Below are 24,894 nucleotides of genomic sequence, written 5' to 3'. Positions count from 1 at the left end.
CCGTTTAGTATCAGATAGGTAAAGCGGGCCACTACTGTGCAGCATAATGGTTATAAGGGGCACTACTATGTGGTGGTGTATAAGAGACCATACTGTCTGGGCATAATGTGCAATAAGGGGCCATACCGTGTGGGCATAATGTGATCGTTACTATTGTGTGGCCACACCCCTTTTTATGCTCGCAGACTCCTCTGCCCCACTACTACTTGATGCCGCCCAACTGGCAAAATTTTCTTGGGAGAACATTGGGCCTGATTCATGAAGCCTCTTGAATAATTGTGTAACCGTCATTATGGGTTTTTTCTTTAGATCACTGATGGCACATTTACTATATTATCCCCATGGGTGAGGGACAAAAAATAGTGTGCGCTGAGCTAAATCTATACAAGTTGTTAGTAGCTCATCATCTGGCCTGATTTCCCCATAGTCTGTGACACACTCTTGCTCATGAAGTGCTGTGTATAGCACCTCTATAATACGTTTTATTTATTTAAAGAGCTAAATGTGTCACCATTTCTATTCAGCTCAGAACGACTTTAAATAATTGTAATTTAGTCAATTATTTTGTGTTCATTTTACTTAGTTCTCCATGAGGCAGTCAGCACAGGGGACCCAGAGATGGTTCAGATGGTTCTGCAGTATCGAGAGTTTCACAAGACCTCTACAGCACTAGGAGGAGTACCTGAATTGCTTAAGAAGACATTGGAGGTGACTGAATCTTATTCTTGAAACTTTTGCCTTGGACTAAAGTGCGTATATTTTAAACTTTATATTAATATTTAGTATCACACAAATGTATGACTGAGGGATCCCTCCATTCCTGACTGCAGTTGCAGACACTATAGGTTTCTATGGGGGTTGAGATGCGGCCAGATTTACTAAGCTCCGGAATGCAAATGTGACTAGTGGCATAGACACTAAGAAATAAGCCTGAAAAATGATATGTATAGAAATACATAAAAGCAATAATGTATAGCTGCTTTGTGCTGAGCGATTCTGATTTAAAAAAAAATAAAATATATTTTTTAATTGGTGCAGAAGGGTCACTATAAATGTAAATTGTAGTTACAATTTGAAAAGTAATCTGAAACATCACAAATGTTTTAAACGTGGACTGTTTATATAACTAAAGTTATTACTGTGTAGTCAACTGCCCCCAAGTCAGGGCATTGGGTTTGACACAGAATGGTAACAGGATTTCAGCAGATAAATATATTGTGCAGGAACAAATCAGTATCTTTAGGGACAAGTGTCTATTGCTTAATAGTAGCTAACCTAAGCACTATCCGCAGTGGCAGATTTCCCATCAGGCATGTGCCTAGGGGCGGCACTTGGATGCATGTGTTGGTGCTGTCAACCTGAAATGTACCAGTAACTGCAACATATTTTCACTGTAGTGTACCATATGCCATCTTGAATGGAGTGTAAACGGGTAGGACATGCACATGCTGCCTCTGTAAGCTGTCCTACTTAGTAAATATGTATACATACAGTAATTAAACATAAAAAAAAGTCATGGTGGCTTAACCTATAAAATTGTCTATCATCTGAGGACTTTATAACCAGTCTATGAAAATAATAATATTAGAGGGTGGGGGGGCAGCCATTACTGTTGTGCCTAGGGACGCCCTTACCCTTGAATCCGCCCCTGATGAGGGGGTCTACTTTTTCCCCAACAAGCAGAAGTCTATTCCAGATTTTGGGTAAAATCTGCTTAAGTTTCAGTTATAAATGAATGCCTAACAGATGCTGAATTTATTACTCATGCAGTAATAATACTTGACTATGCTATCCTCTCCTACATACTCTGTATTACCCCAGCAACTCTGCAGAACACCACCATCTTCAGAAAGGCTGTCCTATGTTAAACATAATTTCATGGACTGCACCATGGAATGGTATTCCTTATGTGTATGTAGTGTATCTGCGGTAACCACAAAGTGTAATTTTGGAAGACCTGCCTGTCCTCATTATTACAGCACTTATATCAGATTCTTGTGTAGATCTAATTAGACCATAGGTTCTCTAACTCGGTCCTCAGGACCCCACACAGTGCATGTTTTGCAGGTAACCCAGCAGGTGTACAGGTGTATTAATTACTCCTTGACATATTTTAAAAGATCCACAGGTGGAGCTAATTATTTCACTTGTGATTCTGTGAGAAGACCTGCAAATCATGCACTGTGTGGGGTCCTGAGGACCGAGTTTGAGAACCTGTTAATTCGACCAATGTCCCTGTGTTATTTGTTTCACAGTCTGTGCTTTGATTTCTCTAATTATATCTCTTATTTCTCTTACGTCCTAGAGAATGCTGGGGACTCCGTAAGGACCATGGGGATAGACGGGCTCCGCAGGAGACATGAGCATTTTAAGAAAGACTTTAGATCTGGGTGTGCACTGGCTCCTCCCTCTATGCCCATCCTCCAGACCTCCATTTACTACTGCACCCAGAGGAGATAGAGTGCATTTCAGGAAGCTCTCCTGAGTTTCCTGTCAGAAAGTATATTTGTTAGGTTTTTTTATGTTCAGGGAGCACTGCTGGCAACAGACTCCCTGCATCGAGGGATTGAGGGGAGAGAAGCAGCCCTACTTCTGTGAGTTTCAAGGCTATGCTTCTTAGGCTACTGGACACCATTAGCTCCAGAGGGAGTCAGAACACAGGTCTCACCCTGGAGTTCGTCCCGGAGCCGCGCCGCCGTCCCCCTCGCAGAGCCGGAAGATAGAAGCCGGGTGAGTATGAGAAGTAAAGAAGACTTCAGAGGCGGCAGAAGACTTCATGATCTTCACTGAGGTAACGCACAGCACTGTAGCTGTGCGTCATTGCTCCCACACACCTCACACACGGCAGTCACTGTAAGGGGCAGCATGTAAACCTCTTTTCTGGCAAAATAGGATATATACAGCTAACCACTGAGTATATTTGAGCGGGACAGAAGCCCGCCGTCGAGGGGGCGGGGCTTCTCCCTCAGCACTCACCAGCGCCATTTTTTCTGCTTCTGCCACGGTAGAAAAGAGGGTTTTAAAGAAGAAGAGGGGGGCACATAATTCGGCGCAGATAATATATAACAGCGCTACTGGGTAAAACATTAAATTACGGTGTTTTTTTCCTGGGTCATATAGCGCTGGGGTGTGTGCTGGCATACTCTCTCTCTGTCTCTCCAAAGGGCCTTGTGGGGGAACTGTCTTCAGATAAGAGGGTTCCCTGAGTGTGTGGTGTGTCGGTACGCGTGTGTCGACATGTCTGAGGTAAAAGGCTCTCCTAAGAAGGAGATGGAGCAAAATGTGTGTGTGTGGTGTCCGTCGACAACGCCGACACCTGACTGGATATGTGGAATTAAGTGCTGAGGTAAATTTATTGCACAAAAGATTAGAGAACAGACAGGGAATCTACCCATGTCTGTCCCTATGTCGCAGGGACCTTCAGAGTCTCAAAACGCCCACTATCCAAAATAATACACTGATACCGACACGGAGTCTGACTCCAGTGTCGACTACGATAATGCAAAGTTACAGCCAAAACTGGCAGAAAAGTATTCAATATATGATTATTGTAATAAGAGATGTTTTGCATATCACTGATGACTCATCTGTCCCTGACACGAGGGTACACATGTTTAAGGGGAAGAAAGCTGAGGTAAATTTCCCTCCTCTCATGAAGAAAAAGAGCGGGAATCTCCAGACAAGAAACTGCAGATTCCAAAAAAGAATTCTCATGGCGTATCCTTTCCCTGCTAGGGCCAGGATACGATGGGAATCTTCCCCTAGGGTGGACAAGGCATTGACACGTTTACCCAAAAGGTAGCGCTGACTTAACAGCTATCCTCAGGGATCTTGCAGATAGCATGCAGTAAAAGTACTTTGAAGTCCATTTACACACATTCTGGTACACTACTCAGACCGGCGATTGTGTCGGCATTGGTTTATAGAGCTGTAGCAGCTATATATGTGTAAAAGATGCTGTCTTATATATAAGACATGCCAAAAGAGACATTGGTCTACTGGGTTCTAGAGTCAACGCTATGTCGATTTCTGCTAGACGTGTCCTGTGGAACATGCAATGGACAGGTGATGCCGACTAAAAGAGGCATATGGAGGTTTTACCTTACAAGGCTGAGGAATTGTGTGGAGAAGGGCTCTCAGACCTGGTCTCCACAGCTATAGCTGGTAATTCTGATCTTTTGCCTTATATTCCCTCACAGCCTAAGAAAGCACGACATTATCAAATGCAGTCCTTTCGGTCGCAGAAAAACAAGAAAGTACGAGGAGCGTCCTTTCTTACCAGAGGTAAGGGCACAGGGCACAGCTAGTTCCCAGGAACAGAAGTCCTCCCCGGCCTCTACTAAATCCACCGCATGACGCTGGGGCTCCGCTAAGGGAGTCCGCCCCAGTGGGAGCACGTCTTCGACTCTTCAGCCACATCTGAATTCACTCACAGGTGGATACCTGGGCGATAAATCTCAGGGTTACGATCTGGAATTCGAAGAGGTGCCTCCTCGCCGGTTTTCCTTATCGGACCTACCGGCTTCTCCCCAGAAAGGGAGATAATATTAAATACAATTCACACATTGTATCTCCAACAGGTGGTGCTCAAGGTTCCCCTCCCGCAACAAGGAAGGGGATATTACTCAACCTTGGCTGTAGTCCCGAAACCGGACGGTTCGGTCAGACCTATTTTAAAATTAAAATCTCTGAACCTATACTTGAAAAGGTTTAAATTAAAAATGGAATCGCTCAGAGCGATCATCGCCAGCCTGGAAGGGGGAGATTTTATGGTGTATCTAGACATAAAGGCTGCATACCTTCATGTTCCCATTTGTCCACCCCATCAGGCGTACCTGAGAATTGCGGTACAGTATTGTCATTACCAATTTCAGGGTAATTGGCGGAAATGATGGTGCTCCTACGCAAGCAAGGAGTCACAATTATCCCATACTTGGACGATCTCCTAATAAGGGCGAGATCAAAAGAGCAGTTGTTGAACAGCGTGTCACTTTCGCTGAAGGTGTCACAGCAACATGGCTGGATTCTCAATATCCTGAAGTCATAGTTGGTTCCTATGACTCGTCTGCCCTTCTTGGGTATGATTCTGGATACGGACCAGAAATGGGTTTACCTTCAGATAGAGAAGGCCCGGGTACTCATGACTCTGGTCAGGAACCTGTTGAAACCAAGACAGGTGTCAGTTCATCACTGCACTCGAGTCCTGGGAAAGATGGTGGCATCATACGAGGCCATTCCCTTCGGCAGGTTCCAAGCAAGGACTTTCCAATGGGACCTACTGGACAAGTGGTCCGGGTCACATCTACAGATTCATCAGTTGATCACCCTATCCCCCAGGGCCAGGGTATATCTCCTGTGGTGGCTGCAGAGTGCTCACCTTCTAGAGGGCCGCAGGTTCGGCATTCAGGACTGGATCCTGGTGACCACGGACGCGAGCCTCCGAGGTTGGGGAGCAGTCACACAGGGAAGAAATTGCCAAGCTCTTTGGTCAAGTCAAGAGACGTGTCTTCACATCAACATCTTGGAACTAAGGGCCATATACAACGCCCTACGTCAAGCGGATACCTTACTTCGCGACCAACCGGTTCTGATCCAATCAGACAACGTCAACGCAGTAGCTCATGTAAACCGCCAAGGCGGCACAAGGAGCAGAGTGGCGATGGCGGAAGCCACCAGAATTCTTAGCTGAGCGGAGAATCACGTAAGCGCACTGTCAGCAGTGTTCATTCCGGGAGTGGACAACTGGGAAGCAGACTTCCTCAGCAGACACGACCTACATCCTGGAGAGTGGGGACTTCATCAGGAAGTTTTCGCACAGATTGCAAGTCGGTGGGGATTGCCACAGATAGAGATGATGGCGTCCCGCCTCAACAAAAAGCTACAGAGGTATTGCGCCATGGCAAGAGACCCTCAGGCAGTAGCGGTTGATGCCCTAGTGACACTGTGGGTGTTCCAGTCAGTCTATGTATTTCCTCCTCTTCCTCTCATACCCAAGGTGTTGAGAATAATAAGGAAAAGAGGAGTGAGAACAATCCTCATTGTTCCAGATTGGCCACGAAGGACCTGGTATCCGGATCTGCAGGAAATGCTTACAGAAGATCCGTGGCCTCTTCCTCTAAGACAGGACCTGTTGCAACAGGGGCCATGTCTGTTCCAAGACTTGCTGCGTTTGACGGCATGGCGGTTGAACGCCGGATCCTAGCGGAAAAAGGCATTCCGGATGAGGTCATTCCTACGCTGATAAAGGCTAGGAAGAACGTGACATCTAAACATTATCACCGTATATGGCGAAAATATGTTTCTTGGTGTGAGGCCAGGAATGCTCCTACGGAAGAATTCCATCTGGGCCGTTTCCTTCACTTCCTACAAACTGGAGTGGATTTGGGCCTAAAATTAGGCTTCATTAAGGTTCAGATTTCGGCCCTATCCATTTTCTTTCAAAAAGAATTGGCTTCTCTCCCAGAAGTTCAGACTTTTGTGAAGGGAGTACTGCATTTTCAGCCTCCTTTTTGTACCCCCGGTGGAGCCTTGGGACCTTAACGTGGTGTTAAGTTTCCTTAAGTCGCACTGGTTTGAACCACTTAAAACGGTAGAGTTAAAATATCTCACTTGGAAGGTGGTCATGTTATTAGTCTTGGCTTCAGCTAGGCGAGTGTCGGAATTGGCGGCTTTGTCACATAAAAGCCCCTATCTGGCTTTCCATATGGATAGAGCGGAATTGCAGACCCATCCTCAATTCCTGCCAAAAGTGGTTTCATCCTTTCATATGAACCAACCTATTGTGGTGCCTGTGGCTACGCGTGACTTGGAGGATTCAGAGACCCTTGATGTGGTCAGGGCTTTGAAAATTTACATGGCCAGATTGGCTAGAGTCACAGAAACAGAAGCACTGTTTATCCTGTATGCGACCAACAAGATTGGTGCCCCTGCTTCAAAGCAGATTATTGCTCGCTAGATCTGTAACACGATTCAGCAAGCGCATTCTACGGCTGGATTGCCGTTACCAAAATCGGTCAAGGCCCATTCCACTAGGAAAGTGGGTTCTTCTTGGGCGGCTGCCCGAGGGGTCTCGGCACTACAGCTGTGCCGAGCTGCTACTTGGTCGGGGTCAAACTCCTTTGCAAAGTTCTATAAGTTTGATACCCTGGCTGAGGAGGACCTCCTATTTGCTCAGTCGGTGCTGCAGAGTCATCCGCACTCTCCCGCCCGTTTGGGAGCTTTGGTATAATAACCATGGTCCTTACGGAGTCCCCAGCATCCTCTAGGACGTAAGAGAAAATAAGATTTTAAACTTACCGGTAAATCTTTTTCTCGTAGTCCGTAGAGGATGCTGGGCGCCCGTCCCAAGTGCGGACTACTTCTGCAAGACTTGTATATAGTTATTGCTTAAATAAGGGTTATGTTTTAGTTGAATCAGTTTTGAACTGATGCTATGTTGTTTCATACTGTTAACTGGGTATCACAGGTTATACGGTGTGGCTGGTATGAATCTTGCCCTTGGATTAACAAAGATCCTTTCCTCGTACTGTCCGTCTCCTCTGGGCACAGTTTCTCTAACTGAGGTCTGGAGGAGGGGCATAGAGGGAGGAGCCAGTGCACACCCAGATCTAAAGTCTTTCTTAAAGTGCCCATGTCTCCTGCGGAGCCCGTCTATCCCCATGGTCCTTACGGAGTCCCCAGCATCCTCTACGGACTACGAGAAAAAGATTTACCGGTAGGTTTAAAATCTTATTTTTTGTATCTTACATGGAGATATATATGTGTGGGTGGGTGCATTTATCCCCTTAATGTTACGTGTTCTCTTTCTCTTTGCAATAGGCATCTGATTTTTATGTGGAAATGAAGTGGGAGTTTACAAGCTGGGGTGAGTTGAAACCATCTTTTTACTAGTGGTCCTAAGCATAAAACTGAAATGATTGAAAATGTAAATTTAAAACATTTGTTATTGAATCTTTGTGGGTTAATTTCTGAAATCTCCCAAACATTTACTACCCCCCCAAAATGTATCAGAGATACTTGCTGCGATCCCTCCATTCCATGCATTGCGCCAAGTTTACCAATTTCACATTCCGGAGATTGGCCTAAGGGCTACACTTTGCTTAGTTAGCTGGCAGAGGGTTCATGCACAGTAGCCCCAGCAGCACAGGGATCTGCGGGTGCTCTTTAATACATCCTGGCGTTAGAATTGCATTTTACAATGCGACTCTGTGTGCTAATATCGTGCCCAGGTCGCAAATGCATATGCAATTCTTGATAAATGCACCCCATAAATGTGTAGGCCTTACCTTCAGCCTGTTGTGTGTAGAGAGAAGCTTTCTGTGCTCTGCATATAAATGTTCCAAGAACTCGTTATTTATCCCCTGCTTACTGCTGCCATTCTAGGCAGTGTCATCTCTGTCACACTACAGGGGATGTGCTTTTAGAGGCTGCATGGCAGGAATCTGGGGCTTGCACCTCTTCCAATGTGCAGCTATAAGGAGAAAATAATAGCTTCTTGAAACATACATGCCAAGGCACAGAATGCGCTCTCGGACACCACCCCACTGTGTATTGTCTCCCCGCCTGTACCTGTATTTACACTATAAATACATCAAGAATATGACGTTTTGTAAAGCTTTCACTATTATGGGAGAGGGCGCTTCAAAATACAGCCTCCTGATGTGTTGCTCCTACATAGTGTAAGAGTACGTTTTATAAAGTGTTTCACTATTCTAGTACATTTTCAGGGTTGTTCTACCTTCCTTCCACTCTTCTCCAGCCACACACTTCTATCAGGTGACTGCTGTGTGCTGCTGAGTCAGTAGGTTACTTGATGGGCAGTCTGCATTGTTGCTATTATAGGATCAGATTTCATGCTCATCTGTCACAAGCTTGCACACCATTCATTTCTACATTACCATTCTGTATTGTTGGCAGTCTTAGGCGCAACGCGATGCAGCTAGATTGCACACTAGACTGTGCTGATTAATTTGATATGACACTTGTATATCTGTTTGTGACTGGGTCTCTGCAACTGTTCACAAAGTACTACAATGTAGCAGCTGCAGCTTTTTTTTTTTCAATACAGGTTCTTATGTGCTCCGTATACAGACTCAGTCACACACAATAAACAAGTGTCATATATCCAATTAATCGGCACAGTCTCCTTGTGCATCCCAGTTGATTTTTCAGCAAATAAAAAGGCGGCCAGCGTTAGCAGAGTTGTACAGGACCTGGCGGCTCACTCACTCCAGGCATTCCACGCTTCATGGCGTATTGAGGCTGGATGTATGAGGAAAATAGTTAAAAATGCCAGGCTGAAATTCACTCTCGTGTCATCAGTTTCATCTTTTACTCACTCTCTTGCAGTTCCGTTGTTGTCAAGGGTGTGCCCCAGTGATGTCTGTCGTATATGGAAAAGTGGTGCCAAGCTTCGAGTAGATGCCACTTTGCTAGGTTTTGAGAATATGAGCTGGATCCGAGGGAAACATAGCTTTATATTTAAAGAAGAAGGTGAATAATCATTTCACTGTATGAGCTCAAATGTAGTGTAATGTGCTCCAGTAGAATTAAATATTGGGAGTAAACGTTGATGCAGCAGTGCTCCTAGTGAGCAAATATTTTGACAATTCTTTTTAGGCTTAATCGTATCTCATGTCCTTGGATACACTAGTATTGGACACAAGGAGTTGTAAAAGCAGCTAGTATAGATACTTTTGTCTAGTATGAATTAAGAGTAACCAGCATTAATATGTGGATTGCCAGTCTACTAAATCCACAGAACCTCTTTTATTTCTGCTTTTACTATTTTTTATATATATATGTATGTATATACATATATATATATATATATATACATACATTATATATATACATACACTATATATATATATATATATATATATATATATATATATATATATATATATATATATATATATATATATATATATAGTGTAGACCTAGGGAGACTGGTCGCGGCGCTGGCGTGGACACTGTCACCGAGCAGGGACCCCACTAGACCTCCAGGGCGTAAGAGTACAGGTCGGGTGTACTAAGGCCCCATTTAATAAGGCTCTATAGTACCTGTGGTGGTAGTCCAGCATAGGGGAACTGGCGCTTGATCTGTAGCCCTTTCCCCGGCCTAGGGCGCCATCTCTGAGTAGATTTTCCCACCATGGAGCTGCCTCACACTCTCCCTCATTCCCTGACAGAGACGCTGGGCGCCACCTTCTGAACATAGTTGCTACTGGTCTCTCGGATTGCAGGGCAAGGTCTCCCTTGTAAAGCCGCCTGTATACAGCCCTGTGACTTTACAAATACTTGACTATTCTACATGTCTTTATATAGACAGCATTAGTTAAGGAAGAGTGTACCTGTTGCAGAATATATTGTGCGAGCATTCTGATATGTACCTCCGGTCTAGGACCGCGCTGTGATATATATATATATATATATATATATATATATATATATATATATATATATATATACACACATATACACTGCTCAAAAAAATAAAGGGAACACTTAAACAACACAATGTAACTCCAAGTCAATCACACGTCTGTGAAATCAAACTGTCCACTTAGGAAGCAACACTGATTGACAATCAATTTCACATGCTGTTGTGCAAATGGAATAGACAACAGGTGGAAATCATAGGCAATTAGCAAGACACCCCCAATAAAGGAGTTGTTCTGCAGATGGTGACCACAGACCACTTCTCAGCTCCTATGCTTTCTGGCTTATGGTCTGGTCACTTTTGAAAGCTGGCGGTGCTTTCACTCTAGTGGTAGCATGAGACGGAGTCTGCAACCCACACAAGTGGCTCAGGTAGTGCAGCTCATCCAGGATGGCACATCAATGCGAGCTGTGGCAAGAAGGTTTGCTGTGTCTGTCAGCGTAGTGTCCAAAGCATGGAGGAGCTACCAGGAGACAGACCAGTACATCAGGAGACGTGGAGGAGGCCGTAGGAGGGCAACAACCCAGCAGCAGGACCGCTACCTCCGCCTTTGTGCAAGGAGGAACAGGAGGAGCACTGCCAGAGCCCTGCAAAATGACCTCCAGCAAGCCACAAATGTGCATGTCTACTCAAACGATCAGAAACAGACTCCATGAGGGTGGTATGAGGGCCCGACGTCCACAGGTGGGGGTTGTGCTTACAGCCCAACACCGTGCAGGACGTTTGGCATTTGCCAGAGAACACCAAGATTGGCAAATTCACCACTGGCACCCTGTGCTCTTCACAGATGAAAGCAGGTTCTCACTGAGCACATGTGACAGACGTGACAGAGTCCGGAGACGCCAAGGAGAACGTTCTGCTGCCTGCAACATCCTCTAGCATGACCGGTTTGGCAGTGGGTCAGTAATGGTGTGGGGTGGCATTTCTTTGGGGGGCCGCACAGCCCTCCATGTGCTCGCCAGAGGTAGCCTGACTGCCATTAGGTACCGAGATGAGATCCTCAGACCCCTTGTGAGACCCTATGCTGGTGCGGTTGGCCCTGGGTTCCTCCTAATGCAAGACAATGCTAGACCTCATGTTGCTGGAGTGTGTCAGCAGTGCCTGCAAGACGAAGGCATTGATGCTATGGACTGGCCCGCCCATTCCCCAGACCTGAATCCAATTGAGCACATCTGGGACATCATGTCTCACTCCATCCACCAACGCCACATTGCACCACAGACTGTCCAGGAGTTGGCGGATGCCTTAGTCCAGGTCTGGGAGGAGATCCCTCAGGAGACCATCCGCCACCTCATCAGGAGCATGCCCAGGTGTTGTAGGGAGGTCATACAGGAACATGGAGGCCACACACACTACTGAGCCTCATTTTTACTTGTTTTAAGGACATTACATCAAAGTTGGATCAGCCTGTAGTGTGTTTTTCCACTTTAATTTTGAGTATGACTCCAAATCCAGACCTCCATGTTTAATAAATTTGATTTCCATTGATAATGTTTGTGTGATTTTGTTGTCAGCACATTCAGCTATGTAAAGAACAAAGTATTTAATAAGAATATTTCATTCATTTATCCAATACAGGTTGAGTGTCCCTTATCCAAAATGCTTGGGACCAGAAGTATTTTGGATATCGGATTTTTCCGTATTTTGGAATAATTGCATACCATAATGAGATATCATGGCGATGGGACCTAAGTCTAAGCACAGAATGCATTTATGTTTCATATACACCTTATACACACAGCCTGAGGTAGTTTTAGCCAATATTTTTTATAATTTTGTGCATTAAGCAAAGTGTGTACATTCACACAAATCATTTATGTTTCATATACACCTTATACACACAGCCTGAAGGTCATTTAATACAATATTTTTAATAACTTTTTATATTCAACAAAGTTTGTGTACATTGAGCCATCAGAAAACAAAGGTTTCACTATCTCACTCAAAAAATTTCGTATTTCGGAATATTGCGTGTTTCGGAATATTTGGATATGGGATACTCAACCTGTACGTATATTCCACTGTGCACTCAGTCACATATTACCGAATTTAATCGCAAGTGTTATACTTTGTCTGGCTGTATCGTACAAAGTCGCTCTGTTGTTGCATTCTCACATAATGTCTAACAGAAAAGGCAGTAAATCAGTGGTAGCTCCTGCATTATGCAGAGCATGCTCCAGGAATTTACCAGAGGGGGAAGTGTTATATGACGGTCTGTGTACAAAATGTCATACGCCTCCCAGTCAGTCCGCAGCTCATGCAATGGAGCACCCTGGGCTGCGTTCACCAACCTACTGGGTACACCGGTGCACCTCATATTGCCCCATACTGCCTTGGGCGGAAATATTGTCTAACGAACTGCAGCAGTGTATCAGTCTTTGGTTAGACAGAAACCAACACCAGGTCACTCCCGTGTCTCTGGGTCCTATAAGCGGGCTGTTTCCTCCTCGCAATCCAAAATCCTCTCTGATGTTTCATCTGAAGATGAGGGGGAGCATATGGTCCTGTCAGACACTGAATCATGTGTTACTGATGAGGATTCTTCCTTGCAGATTGATGTCCCTGCCTTAGTGGATGCTAATAAGCATTTCTCTATCGTCCTAAGTGGATGCTGGGGTTCCTGAAAGGACCATGGGGAATAGCGGCTCCGCAGGAGACAGGGCACAAAAGTAAAGCTTTTACAGGTCAGGTGGTGTGTACTGGCTCCTCCCCCTATGACCCTCCTCCAGACTCCAGTTAGATTTTTGTGCCCGGCCGAGAAGGGTGCAATTCTAGGTGGCTCTCATAAAGAGCTGCTTAGAGAGTTTAGCTTAGGTTTTTTATTTTACAGTGATTCCTGCTGGCAACAGGATCACTGCAACGAGGGACAGAGGGGAGAAGAAGTGAACTCACCTGCGTGCAGGATGGATTGGCTTCTTGGCTACTGGACATGAAGCTCCAGAGGGACGATCACAGGTACAGCCTGGATGGTCACCGGAGCCACGCCGCCGGCCCCCTCACAGATGCTGAAGCAAGAAGAGGTCCAGAATCGGCGGCTGAAGACTCCTGCAGTCTTCTTAAGGTAGCGCACAGCACTGCAGCTGTGCGCCATTTTCCTCTCAGCACACTTCACACGGCAGTCACTGAGGGTGCAGGGCGCTGGGGGGGGGCGCCCTGGGAGGCAAATGTAAACCTTTAAAAAGGCTAAAAATACCTCACATATAGCCCCAGAGGCTATATGGAGATATTTACCCCTGCCTAAATGTACTAAATAGCGGGAGACGAGCCCGCCGGAAAAGGGGCGGGGCCTATCTCCTCAGCACACGGCGCCATTTTCTGTCACAGCTCCGCTGGTCAGGAAGGCTCCCAGGTCTCTCCCCTGCACTGCACTACAGAAACAGGGTATAACAGAGAGGGGGGGCAAAATAAATGGCAATATATTAATATAAAAGCAGCTATAAGGGAGCACTTAATCATAAGGCTATCCCTGTCATATATAGCGCTTTTTGGTGTGTGCTGGCAGACTCTCCCTCTGTCTCCCCAAAGGGCTAGTGGGTCCTGTCTTCGTATAGAGCATTCCCTGTGTGTCTGCTGTGTGTCGGTACGTGTGTGTCGACATGTATGAGGACGTTATTGGTGTGGAGGCGGAGCAATTGCCAAATATGAGGATGTCACCTTCTAGGGGGTCGACACCAGAATGGATGCCTTATTTGTGGAATTACGGGATAGCGTCAACTCGCTTAAGCAGTCGTTTGCCGACATGAGGCGGCCGGACACTCACTTAGTGCCTGTCCAGGCGCCTCAAACACCGTCAGGGGCTGTAAAACGCCCCTTGCCTCAGTCGGTCGACACAGACCCAGACACAGGCACTGATTCCGGTAGTGAAGGTGACGAATCAACCGTATTTTCCAAAAGGGCCACACGTTATATGATTTTGGCAATAAAGGAGATGTTACATTTAGCTGATACTACAGGTACCACTAAACAGGGTATTATGTGGGGTGTGAAAAAACTACCAGTAGTTTTTACCGAATCAGAAGAATTAAATGACGTGTGTGATGAAGCGTGGGGTGCCCCGATAAAAAACTGCTAATTTCAAAGAAGTTATTGGCTTTATACCCTTTCCCGCCAGAGGTTAGGGAGCGCTGGGAAACACCTCCTAGGGTGGACAAAGCGCTAACACGCTTATCAAAACAAGTGGCGTTACCCTCTCCTGAGAGGGCCGCACTTAAAGATCCATCAGATAGGAGGATGGAAAATATCCAAAACGGTATATACACACATGCAGGTGTTATACTACGACCAGCTATTGCGACTGCCTGGATGTGCAGTGCTGGGGTAGTTTGGTCAGAGTCCCTGATCGAAAATATTGATACCCTGGACAGGGACAATATTTTACTGTCGTTAGAACAAATAAAGGATGCATTTCTTTATATGCGTGATGCACAGAGAGATATCTGCACACTGGCATCACGGGTAAGTGCTATGTCCATTTCGGCCAGAAGAGCTTTATGGACACGACAGTGGACAGGCGATGCGTAGAGGAGTTATTTGGGGTCGGTCTATCGGATTTGGTGGCCACGGCTACGGCCGGGAAATCCACCTTTCTACCTCAGGTCACTCCCCAACAGAAAAAGGCACCGACCTTTCAACCGCAGCCTTTTCGTTCCTTTAAAAATAAGAGAGCAAAGGGCTATTCATATCTGCCACGAGGCAGAGGACGAGGGAAGAGACAGCAACAGGCAGCTCCTTCCCAGGAACAGAAGCCCTCCCCGGCTTCTACAAAAGCCTCAGCATGACGCTGGGGCTTCGCAAGCGGACTCGGGGGCGGTAGGGGTCGTCTCAAGAATTACAGCGCGCAGTGGGCTCACTCGCAGGTAAATCCCTGGATCCTGCAGATAATATCTCAGGGGTACAGGTTGAAATTAGAGACAGAGCCACCTCGCCGTTTCCTGAAGTCTGCTTTACCAACGTCCCCCTCAGAAAGGGAGACGGTTTTGGAAGCCATTCACAAGCTGTATTCTCAGCAGGTGATAGTCAAGGTACCTCTTCTACAACAAGGGAAGGGGTATTATTCCACTCTTTTTGTGGTACCGAAGCCGGATGGCTCGGTAAGGCCTATTCTAAATCTGAAGTCCTTGAACCTGTACATAAAGAAGTTCAAGTTCAAGATGGAGTCACTCAGAGCAGTGATAAGCGAACCTGGAAGAAGGGGACTTTATGGTATCCTTGGACATCAAGGATGCGTATCTCCACGTTCCAATTACCCCTCACACCAGGGGTACCTCAGGTTCGTTGTACAAAACTGTCACTATCAGTTTCAGATGCTGCCGTTTGGTTTGTCCACGGCACCTCGGGTCTTTACAAAGGTAATGGCCGAGATAATATTTCTTCTTCGAAGAAAAGGCGTATTAATTATCCCATACTTGGACGATCTCCTAATAAGGGCAAGGTCCAGAGAACAGCTAGAGATGGGTTTAGCACTATCTCAAGAGGTGCTAAAGCAGCACGGATGGATTCTGAATATTCCAAAATCCCAATTAATGCCGACAACTCGTCTGCTGTTCCTGGGGATGATTCTGGACACAGTTCAGAAAAGGTTTTTCTTCCCGAAGAAAAAGCCAAGGAGTTATCTGACCTGGTCAGGAACCTCCTAAAACCAGGAAAGGTGTCTGTACATCAATGCACAAGAGTCCTGGGAAAAAATGGTAGCTTCTTACGAAGCAATCCCTTTCGGCAGATTCCATGCAAAGGGATCTGTTGGACAAATGGTCAGGGTCGCATCTTCAGATGCACCTGCGGATAACCCTGTCGCCGAGGACAAGGGTATCCTTTCTGTGGTGGTTGCAGGAGGCTCATCTATTGGAGGGCCGCAGATTCGGCATGCAGGATTGGATCCTGGTGACCACGGGTGCCAGCCAGAGAGGCTGGGGAGCAGTCACACAGGGAAGAAATTTCCAGGGAGTGTGGTCGAGCCTGAAAAAGTCTCTTCACATAAGCATTCTGGAACTAAGAGCAATCTACAATGCTCTAAGCCAGGCGGAACCTCTGCTTCAAGGAAGACCGGTGTTGATCCAGTCGGACAACATCACGGCAGTCGCCCATGTAAACAGACAGGGCGGCACAAGAAGCAGGAGGGCAATGGCAGAAGCTGCCAGGATCCTTCGCTGGGCGGAGAATCACGTGATAGCACTGTCAGCAGTATTCATCCCGGGCGTGGACAACTGGGAAGCAGACTTCCTCAGCAGACACGACCTTCACCCGGGAGAGTGGAGACTTCATCCAGAAGTTTTCCACATGCTATTAAACCGTTGGGTAAAACCAATGGTGGACATGATGGCGTCTCGCCTCAACAAAACACTGGACAGGTATTGCGCCAGGTCAAGAGATCCGCAGGCAATAGCTGTGGACGCGCTGGTAACACCTTGGGTGTACCAGTCGGTATATGTGTTTCCTCCTCTGCCTCTCATACCAAAGGTATTGAGAATTATACGGCAAAGTGGAGTAAGACTAGTGGCTCCGGATTGGCCAAGAAGGACTTGGTACCCGGAACTTCAAGAGATGGTCACGGACGATCCGTGGCCTCTACTTCTGAGAAGGGACCTGCTTCAGCAGGGTACTTGTCTTTTTCAAGACTTACCGCGGCTGCGTTTGACGGCATGGCGTTTGAATGCCAGATCCTAAAAGGAAAAGGCATTCCAGAAGAAGTCATTCCTACCTTGATAAAGGCAAGGAAGGAAGTCACCGCGAAGCTTTATCGCCGTATTTGGCGAAAATATGTTGCGTGGTGCGAGCAGCGGAGTGCTCCGATGGAGGAATTTCAACTGGGTCGTTTTCCTACATTTCCTGCAATCAGGATTGTCTATGGGTCTCAAATTGGGATCTATTAAGGTTCAAATTTCGGCCCTATCAATATTCTTCCAAAAAGAATTGGCCTCAGTCCCTGAGGTCCAGATTTTTATCACAGGAGTACTGCATATACAGCCTCCTGTGGTGCCTAAGGTGGCACCGTGGGATCTAAATGTAGTTTTAGATTTCCTCAAATCAAATTGGTTTGAACCACTAAAGAAGGTGGATTTGAAATATCTCACATGGAAAGTGACTATGTTACTGGCCCTGGCTTCGGCCGGGAGAGTATCTGAACTGGCGGCTTTGTTTTATAAAAGCCCTTATTTAATTTTCCATTCGACATAGGGCAGAGCTGCGGACGCATTTTCTCCCTAAGGTGGTATCAGCGTTTCACCTGAACCAGCCTATTGTAGTGCCTGCGGCTACAGACGACTTGAAGGACTCCAAGTTGTTGGACGTTGTCAGAGCCTTAAAAATATACATTTAAAGGACGGCTGGAGTCAGAAAATCTGACTCGCTGTTTATACTGTATGCACCCAACAAGTTGGGTGCACCTGCTTCTAAGCAGTCGATTGCTCGTTGGATTTGTAACAAAATTCAACTTGTACATTCTGTGGCAGGCCTGCCACAGCCTAAATCTGTTAAGGCCCATTCCGCAAGGAAGGTGGGCTCATCTTGGGCGGCTGCCCGAGGGGTCTCGGCATTACTACTCTGCCGAGCAGCTACGTGGTCAGGGGAGAACACGTTTGTAAATTTTTACAAATTTGATACCCTGGCAAAGGAGGACCTGGAGTTCTCTCATTCGGTGCTGCAGAGTCATCCGCACTCTCCCGCCCGTTTGGGAGCTTTGGTATAATCCCCATGGTCCTTTCAGGAACCCCAGCATCCACTTAGGACGATAGAGAAAATAAGAATTTACTTACCGATAATTCTATTTCTCGGAGTCCGTAGTGGATGCTGGGCGCCCATCCCAAGTGCGGATTATCTGCAATACTTGTACATAGTTATTGTTAACTAATTCGGGTTATTGTTTAGGAAGCCATCTTTCAGAGGCTCCTCTGTTATCATACTGTTAACTGGGTTTAGATCACAAGTTGTACGGTGTGATTGGTGTGGCTGGTATGAGTCTTACCCGGGATTCAAAATCCTCCCTTATTGTGTACGCTCGTCCGGGCACAGTACCTAACTGGAGTCTGGAGGAGGGTCATAGGGGGAGGAGCCAGTACACACCACCTGACCTGTAAAAGCTTTACTTTTGTGCCCTGTCTCCTGCGGAGCCGCTATTCCCCATGGTCCTTTCAGGAACCCCAGCATCCACTACGGACTCCGAGAAATAGAATTATCGGTAAGTAAATTCTTATTTTCCTTCAAAGAGGAGGATTCCACTGCTGTGGCAAAGAAAACTGATAAATTTAAACAGCAGAAGGTGGTTAAAACTATATTAACCCATTCTGATCTCATTGTGGACATCAGAGGGGAACCCTGGTTTAATCCAGGGAGGAAATTCCCTCTGCCAAAAATGGGCCTTGGCTCGCTACCCTCTCCCTGCAGTTATGTAACAATGGGAGACTCAACCGCTGGTGGATTCTCACCCGCCTTTTGGTGTCATTCACTCTGCCTGTCATCACTGTCACCTCACTGAAGGAACTGACAGATAAGCGTGTGGAGGGATTCCTGAAGTCTATATACTCCTTTACTGGTGCCATTCATAGACCTACTATAGCTGCATCCTGGGCTACAATTGAGGCGTGGGTTCAGGCATTCGAGGAAGAGCTGCCCGAGGATATATCTGACAATGCCAGACAATACCTGTCTCACACTACCACCGCCACCTGATACGTTCAGGAGGCGTCCTCCGAGGCGGGTGTTTTGGCAGCCAAGGATTTCGACTACGTCTGTCCTGGCTCGCCGCATACTGTGGTTGGGGTCATGGAAAGTGGACCTGAACTCCAAAAGACCTTGGAGGTTCTCAACGTCACTGAGGACATTTTGTTTGAGGTAGACCTAAATAAAATAGTGCCTGAAATAGCAGCCGCTAAGACGGCTTTTCTCCCCACTACTAATCCTTCTGCACAGGAGGCAATAGGTAGCACTTTCCCTTCCTTTCGGCCTCAAGGGAATGCAAAAGGTCAGGCATACCCGAGACAATCTCGTGCTCCCAAAACCACAAAGCCCAGGACCAAACAATCTTGGAAAGCCTGTCAGCCTGCTTCAAAACATGACAAGCCTGCTGCATGACGGGGTGAGCCTCCCTCTGGGGTATCCCAGGGTGGGAGGCCGACTTTTACAGTTCACCCAGATCTGGTTAAAGACCACTTAGACGCATGGGTATCTCTCACGGGTACTCTGTCTAGTTCAAGTGACGTGTCCCTTGCCAGTTCTGCACTACGGTCCTCCTTTCGGATCCATTTACAGGTGCAAATTCTACAAGCTGTGGTGTGTTCCCTCCTGAGTACAGGAGTGATTGTGCCGGTAACTCAGTCCCAGAGAGGTAGAGATTATTATTCTACCCTGTTTCTGTCCCGAAACTCAGTGGGTCCTTCCGGCCTATACTAAATCTCAAATCTTTGAACAAGTTTGTGAGAGTGTCCAGGTTTCATATAGAAACACTGCGCTCCATTGTACTGGCTAGGGAACCCGGAGACTATATGGTATCCCTGGATATACAGGCTGCATACCTGCATATACCTTTTGCCATATCACATCAGCAGTTTCTGCGGTTTGCGAATGGCAACCTCCATTCTAATTCTAGGCTCTGCCATTTGGACTGGCAACCGATCCTCAGATCTTCACAAGGTCATGGCTGTTATGACGGCTCATCTCCGTCGCCAGGGAGTCTGCATCCTGCCGTGTCTAGACGACCTGATGATTCATGGGAATTTGCCAGAAGTCCTTCTTCTGTCATCTGCAAATGAAGGTAACATTCCTGCAAGGCCACGTGTGGCTTATCAAATGGAGGTAGTCCTCGCTGGTCCCAGCTCAGAGCATTGTGCACCTGGGGGGCACTCCTGGACACACACAGTCAGAAGACTGTTTCTGTCTCCAGAAAAAATCCTGAAGATTCAGGACAGGATAAGATGCTTCCTCAGTTGTACTAGAGTGTCTATACACTCGGTGATGCAAGTGCTTGCCCTGATGGTATCGGCCTTCGACATGGTAGAGTACGCTCAATTTAATTTCCGCCCACTACACATGTTAATTCTGTCCAAGTGGGATGGCCTGCCTCATTGGATCAGATTTCACATGATCTCTTTGACTCCGGAGGTTCGCCTGTTGCTGACCTGGGGAATCCAGGACCAGCAAGAGCAGGGGCCGTCCTTTCTGGGTCCCCGACTGGTTTCTGCTGACAACAAATGCCTGTCTGAGGGGACGGCAAGCGGTGTTGGAGCAACACTCTTTTCATGGTCGTTGGATCAAGGAGGAATCACTCCTTCCAATAAATATTCTGGAGCTGAGGGCAGTGTTCAATGCACTATTTCTCGCCCTACCTCTAGTACAGAACAGGCCTGTTCAAGTACGATCAGACAATGCCACTATAGTGGCATACATAAACCATCAAGGTGGCTCTCGAAGCCGCATGACAAGGATTGAAGTATCAAAAATCCTTTGTTGGGCGGAACGCCATCTGCCAGCCATGCCAGCAGTGTTCATTCCGGGACTTCCTCTGTTGCCAGGACGTGCATGCCGGAGAGTGGATTCTTCATCCGGACAGATGGGGCCTACCGGACGTAGACCTAATGGCGTCTCAACGCAATCACATGGTACCGGTCTTCTGATCAAGGACCAGGAATCCTCGTGGATGCACTGGCGGTTCCATGGAACTTTCGGCTGCCCTACGTGTTCCCTCCAGTGTCACTCCTGCCAGGGTACTACGGAAGTTCAAACAAGGAGGAATACTACTTCTAGTCGCTCCAGCGTAGCCTCGAAGGCATTGGTTCTCAGACCTGCAGGGTCTATCGATGCAGATACCCCTTCTACTTCCTCAGCGACCGGACCTTCACGTACAGGGCTCTTGTCTTTACCCAGACCTGGCCAGACTGGCTTTGACGGCGTGGCTCTTGAAGCATCACTCCTGAGGGCCAAAGGATTTTCCGAGGCGGTTATCCAGACTGTCGAAAGCACGCAAACTGGCATCTGCCCGAATTTTATTACAGGGTTTGTAATTCTTACTTCACCTGGTGTGACAGTAAGAATTATGATGCATATTGATTCAGAACGTTCAGAGTCCTGGCTTTTCTGCAACAAGGCCTTGACCTAGGGCTCTGTCAGGCCTCCCTCAAGGTTCACATATCTGCCTTGTCGGTATGTTTTCAGAGAAAAATTGCGTCTTTACCTGACGTTCATACATTTACTCAGGGCGTACTTAGGATTCAGCCTCCCTATGTCCCTCCTGTGGCTCCATGGGATTTGGCTGTTGTACTAAAAGCCCTGCAAGAGTGTCCATTTAAACCTCTTGAGTCGGCGGACCTTAAATGGCTCACGGCCAAGGTCCTGTTCTTGCTGGCTATTGCCTCTGCAAGATAGGTGTCGTACTTCGGCGCTTTGTCATGTCGTCCACCCTATTTGATTTTTCAATGTGACCGGGCAGTTCTATGAACTCGACCGGGTTATTTGCCTAAGGTGGTGTCATCTTTTCACCTTAACCAAGAGATTGTGGTTCTGGCCTTTCTCTTCAGACTTGTCGTCCAAAGAGCGTTCTTTGGATATGTTAAGGGCTCTCCGTGTATATGTGGAGAGGACTGTCTCTATCAGGAGGTCAGATACCCTTTTTGTCTTGTTGGGTGTCCCCAAACATGGCTGGCCTGTGAATAAGCAAACCTTGACCAGATGGATTAAAATGGTGATTTCACAAGCGTCTTGGTCTCCAAGCTCCTGCTGCTATTAAAGCCCATTCTACTTGATCTGTTGGACCTTCTTGGGTGGCCCGCCGTGGCGCGTCCACAGAACAATTGTGCAAGTTGACTACGTGGTCCACAGTGAACACGTTTCTTAGGTTTTATGCCTTTGATACTTCCGCCACCCAGGATGCTTCCGTTGGACGCCGGATTCTCATAACCACTAAGACGCGTCCCCTCCCTAGGAACTGCTTAAGGACATCCCCAATGTTTCCCTGTGGAAACCAATGTATCCTGCTGCAGAAAAGGAGTGTTATGGTAGACTTACCATGGTTAACACACTTTCTGCGAGGTACATTGGTTCCACAGGGCGCCCACCCTGACCACCTAGTTTCTATGGGTTTGTATGGCAGTAGCCGCTGGTACCTTCTCCTGCCGTGAGAATGTGGTTCTATGTGACTAACATCTGCCTTCTCTTTTGCCTGCTCCTGCATTTGACTGGTTAACGAAACTGAGCTCTTAGTGCCTGGAGGCGGGGTTTATAGAGGAGGCCCCAATGCGTCCTGGGACAGCCTAAAGCTTTAGCCTGTTGGTGCCTCTGGATCAAGATCCGCTCTACACCCCGATGTTTTCCTGTGGAAACAATGTATATTGCAGAAAGAGTGTTAACCATGGTAAGTCTACCATAACACTCCTTTTCTCTAACGTCCTAAGTGGATGCTGGGGACTCCGTAAGGACCATGGGGAATAGCTGCTCCGCAGGAGACTAGGCACAAAAGTAAAGCTTTAGAACTACCTGGTGTGCACTGGCTCCTCCCCCTATGACCCTCCTCCAAGCCTCAGTTAGATTTTTGTGCCCGAACGAGAAGGGTGCACACTAGGTGGCTCTTCTGAGCTGCTTAGTGAAAAGTTTAGTTTTAGGTTTTTTATGTTCAGTGAGACCTGCTGGCGACAGGCTCACTGCATCGAGGGACTAAGGGGAGAAGAAGCGAACTCACCTGCGTGCAGAGTGGATTGGGCTTCTTAGGCTACTGGACATTAGCTCCAGAGGGACCGATCACAGGCCCAGCCATGGATGGGTCCCAGAGCCGCGCCGCCGGCCCCCTTACAGAGCCAGAAGACAGAAGAGGTCCGGAAAATCGGCGGCAGAAGACGTCCTGTCTTCAACAAGGTAGCGCACAGCACTGCAGCTGTGCGCCATTGCTCTCAGCACACTTCACACTCCGGTCACTGAGGGTGCAGGGCGCTGGGGGGGGGCGCCCTGAGCAGCAATAAAAACACCTTGGATGGCAAAAAAATGCATCACATATAGCTCCTGGGCTATATGGATGAATTTAACCCCTGCCAAAATACACAAAAAAACGGGAGATAAGGCCGCCGAGAAGGGGGCGGAGCCTATCTCCTCAGCACACTGGCGCCATTTTCCCTCACAGCTCCGTTGGAGGGAAGCTCCCTGGCTCTCCCCTGCAGTCACTACACTACAGAAAGGGTTAAAAAAGAGAGGGGGGCACTAATTACGCGCAGTATTAAAAATTACAGCAGCTATAAGGGGAAAAACACTTATATAAGGTTATCCCTGTATATATATAGCGCTCTGGTGTGTGCTGGCAAACTCTCCCTCTGTCTCCCCAAAGGGCTAGTGGGGTCCTGTCCTCTATCAGAGCATTCCCTGTGTGTGTGCTGTGTGTCGGTACGTTTGTGTCGACATGTATGAGGAGAAAAATGATGTGGAGACGGAGCAGATTGCCTATAATAGTGATGTCACCCCCTAGGGGGTCGACACCTGAGTGGATGAACTGTTGGAAGGAATTACGTAACAGTGTCAGCTCTGTATAAAAGACAGTGGTTGACATGAGACAGCCGGCTACTCAGCTTGTGCCTGTCCAGACGTCTCATAGGCCGTCAGGGGCTCTAAAGCGCCCGTTACCTCAGATGGCAGATATAGACGCCGACACGGATACTGACTCCAGTGTCGACGGTGAAGAGACAAATGTGACTTCCAGTAGGGCCACACGTTACATGATTGAGGCAATGAAAAATGTTTTACACATTTCTGATAATACGAGTACCACCAAAAAGGGGTATTATGTTCGGTGAGGAAAAACTACCTGTAGTTTTCCTAAATCTGAGAAATTAAATGAGGTGTGTGATGATGCGTGGGTTTCCCCCGATAACAACTGATAATTTCTAAAATGTTATTGGCATTATATCCTTTCCCGCCAGAGGTTAGGGTGCGTTGGGAAACACCCCCTAGGGTGGATAAAGCGCTCACACGCTTGTAAGAACAAGGGCTCTACCCTCTCCTGAGATGGCCGCCCTTAAGGATCCTGCTGATAGAAAGCAGGAGGATATCCTAAAATGTATTTACACACATACTGGTGTTATACTGCGACCAGCAATCGCCTCAGCCTGGATGTGCAGTGCTGGGTTGGCGTGGTCGGATTCCCTGACTGAAAATATTGATACCCTAGATAGGGACAGTATATTATTGCCTATAGAGCATTTAAAAGATGCATTTCTATATATGCGTGATGCACAGCGGAATATTTGCCGACTGGCATCAAGTCTTAAGTGCGTTGTCCATTTCTGCCAGTAGAGGGTTATGGACACGACAGTGGTCAGGTGAGGCGGATTCCAAAACGGCATTTGGAAGTATTGCCTTATTAAGGGGAGGAGTTATTTGGGGTCTGTCTTTTCAGACCTGGTGGCCACGGCAACAGCTGGGAAATCCACGTTTGTACCCCAGGTCGCCTCTCAACATAAGAAGACGCCGTATTATCAGGCGCA

General features: G+C 47.2%; 1 protein-coding gene across 2 annotated transcripts in view; it reads left to right on the top strand.

Moving 5' to 3' along the window:
• The window catches only part of ANKRD13A (ankyrin repeat domain 13A), a 227,682-nt gene that overhangs the window by 64,804 nt on the left and 137,984 nt on the right, over positions 1 to 24,894 (top strand). Inside the window, exons 3-5 of one of the 2 annotated variants that reach the window (XM_063913225.1) lie at positions 584 to 708; positions 7,819 to 7,864; positions 9,349 to 9,492. In XM_063913225.1, coding sequence (XP_063769295.1) covers positions 584 to 708; positions 7,819 to 7,864; positions 9,349 to 9,492 — 315 coding nt within the window. The remainder of the gene's footprint in view (positions 1 to 583; positions 709 to 7,818; positions 7,865 to 9,348; positions 9,493 to 24,894) is intronic. The other variant, XM_063913226.1, reaches the window with a different exon arrangement.

This window comes from Pseudophryne corroboree, chromosome 1, assembly GCF_028390025.1.
Source record: "Pseudophryne corroboree isolate aPseCor3 chromosome 1, aPseCor3.hap2, whole genome shotgun sequence".
NCBI classification, from domain to species: Eukaryota; Metazoa; Chordata; class Amphibia; order Anura; family Myobatrachidae; genus Pseudophryne; species Pseudophryne corroboree.
This window is presented reverse-complemented; position numbering and strand designations above follow the sequence as displayed.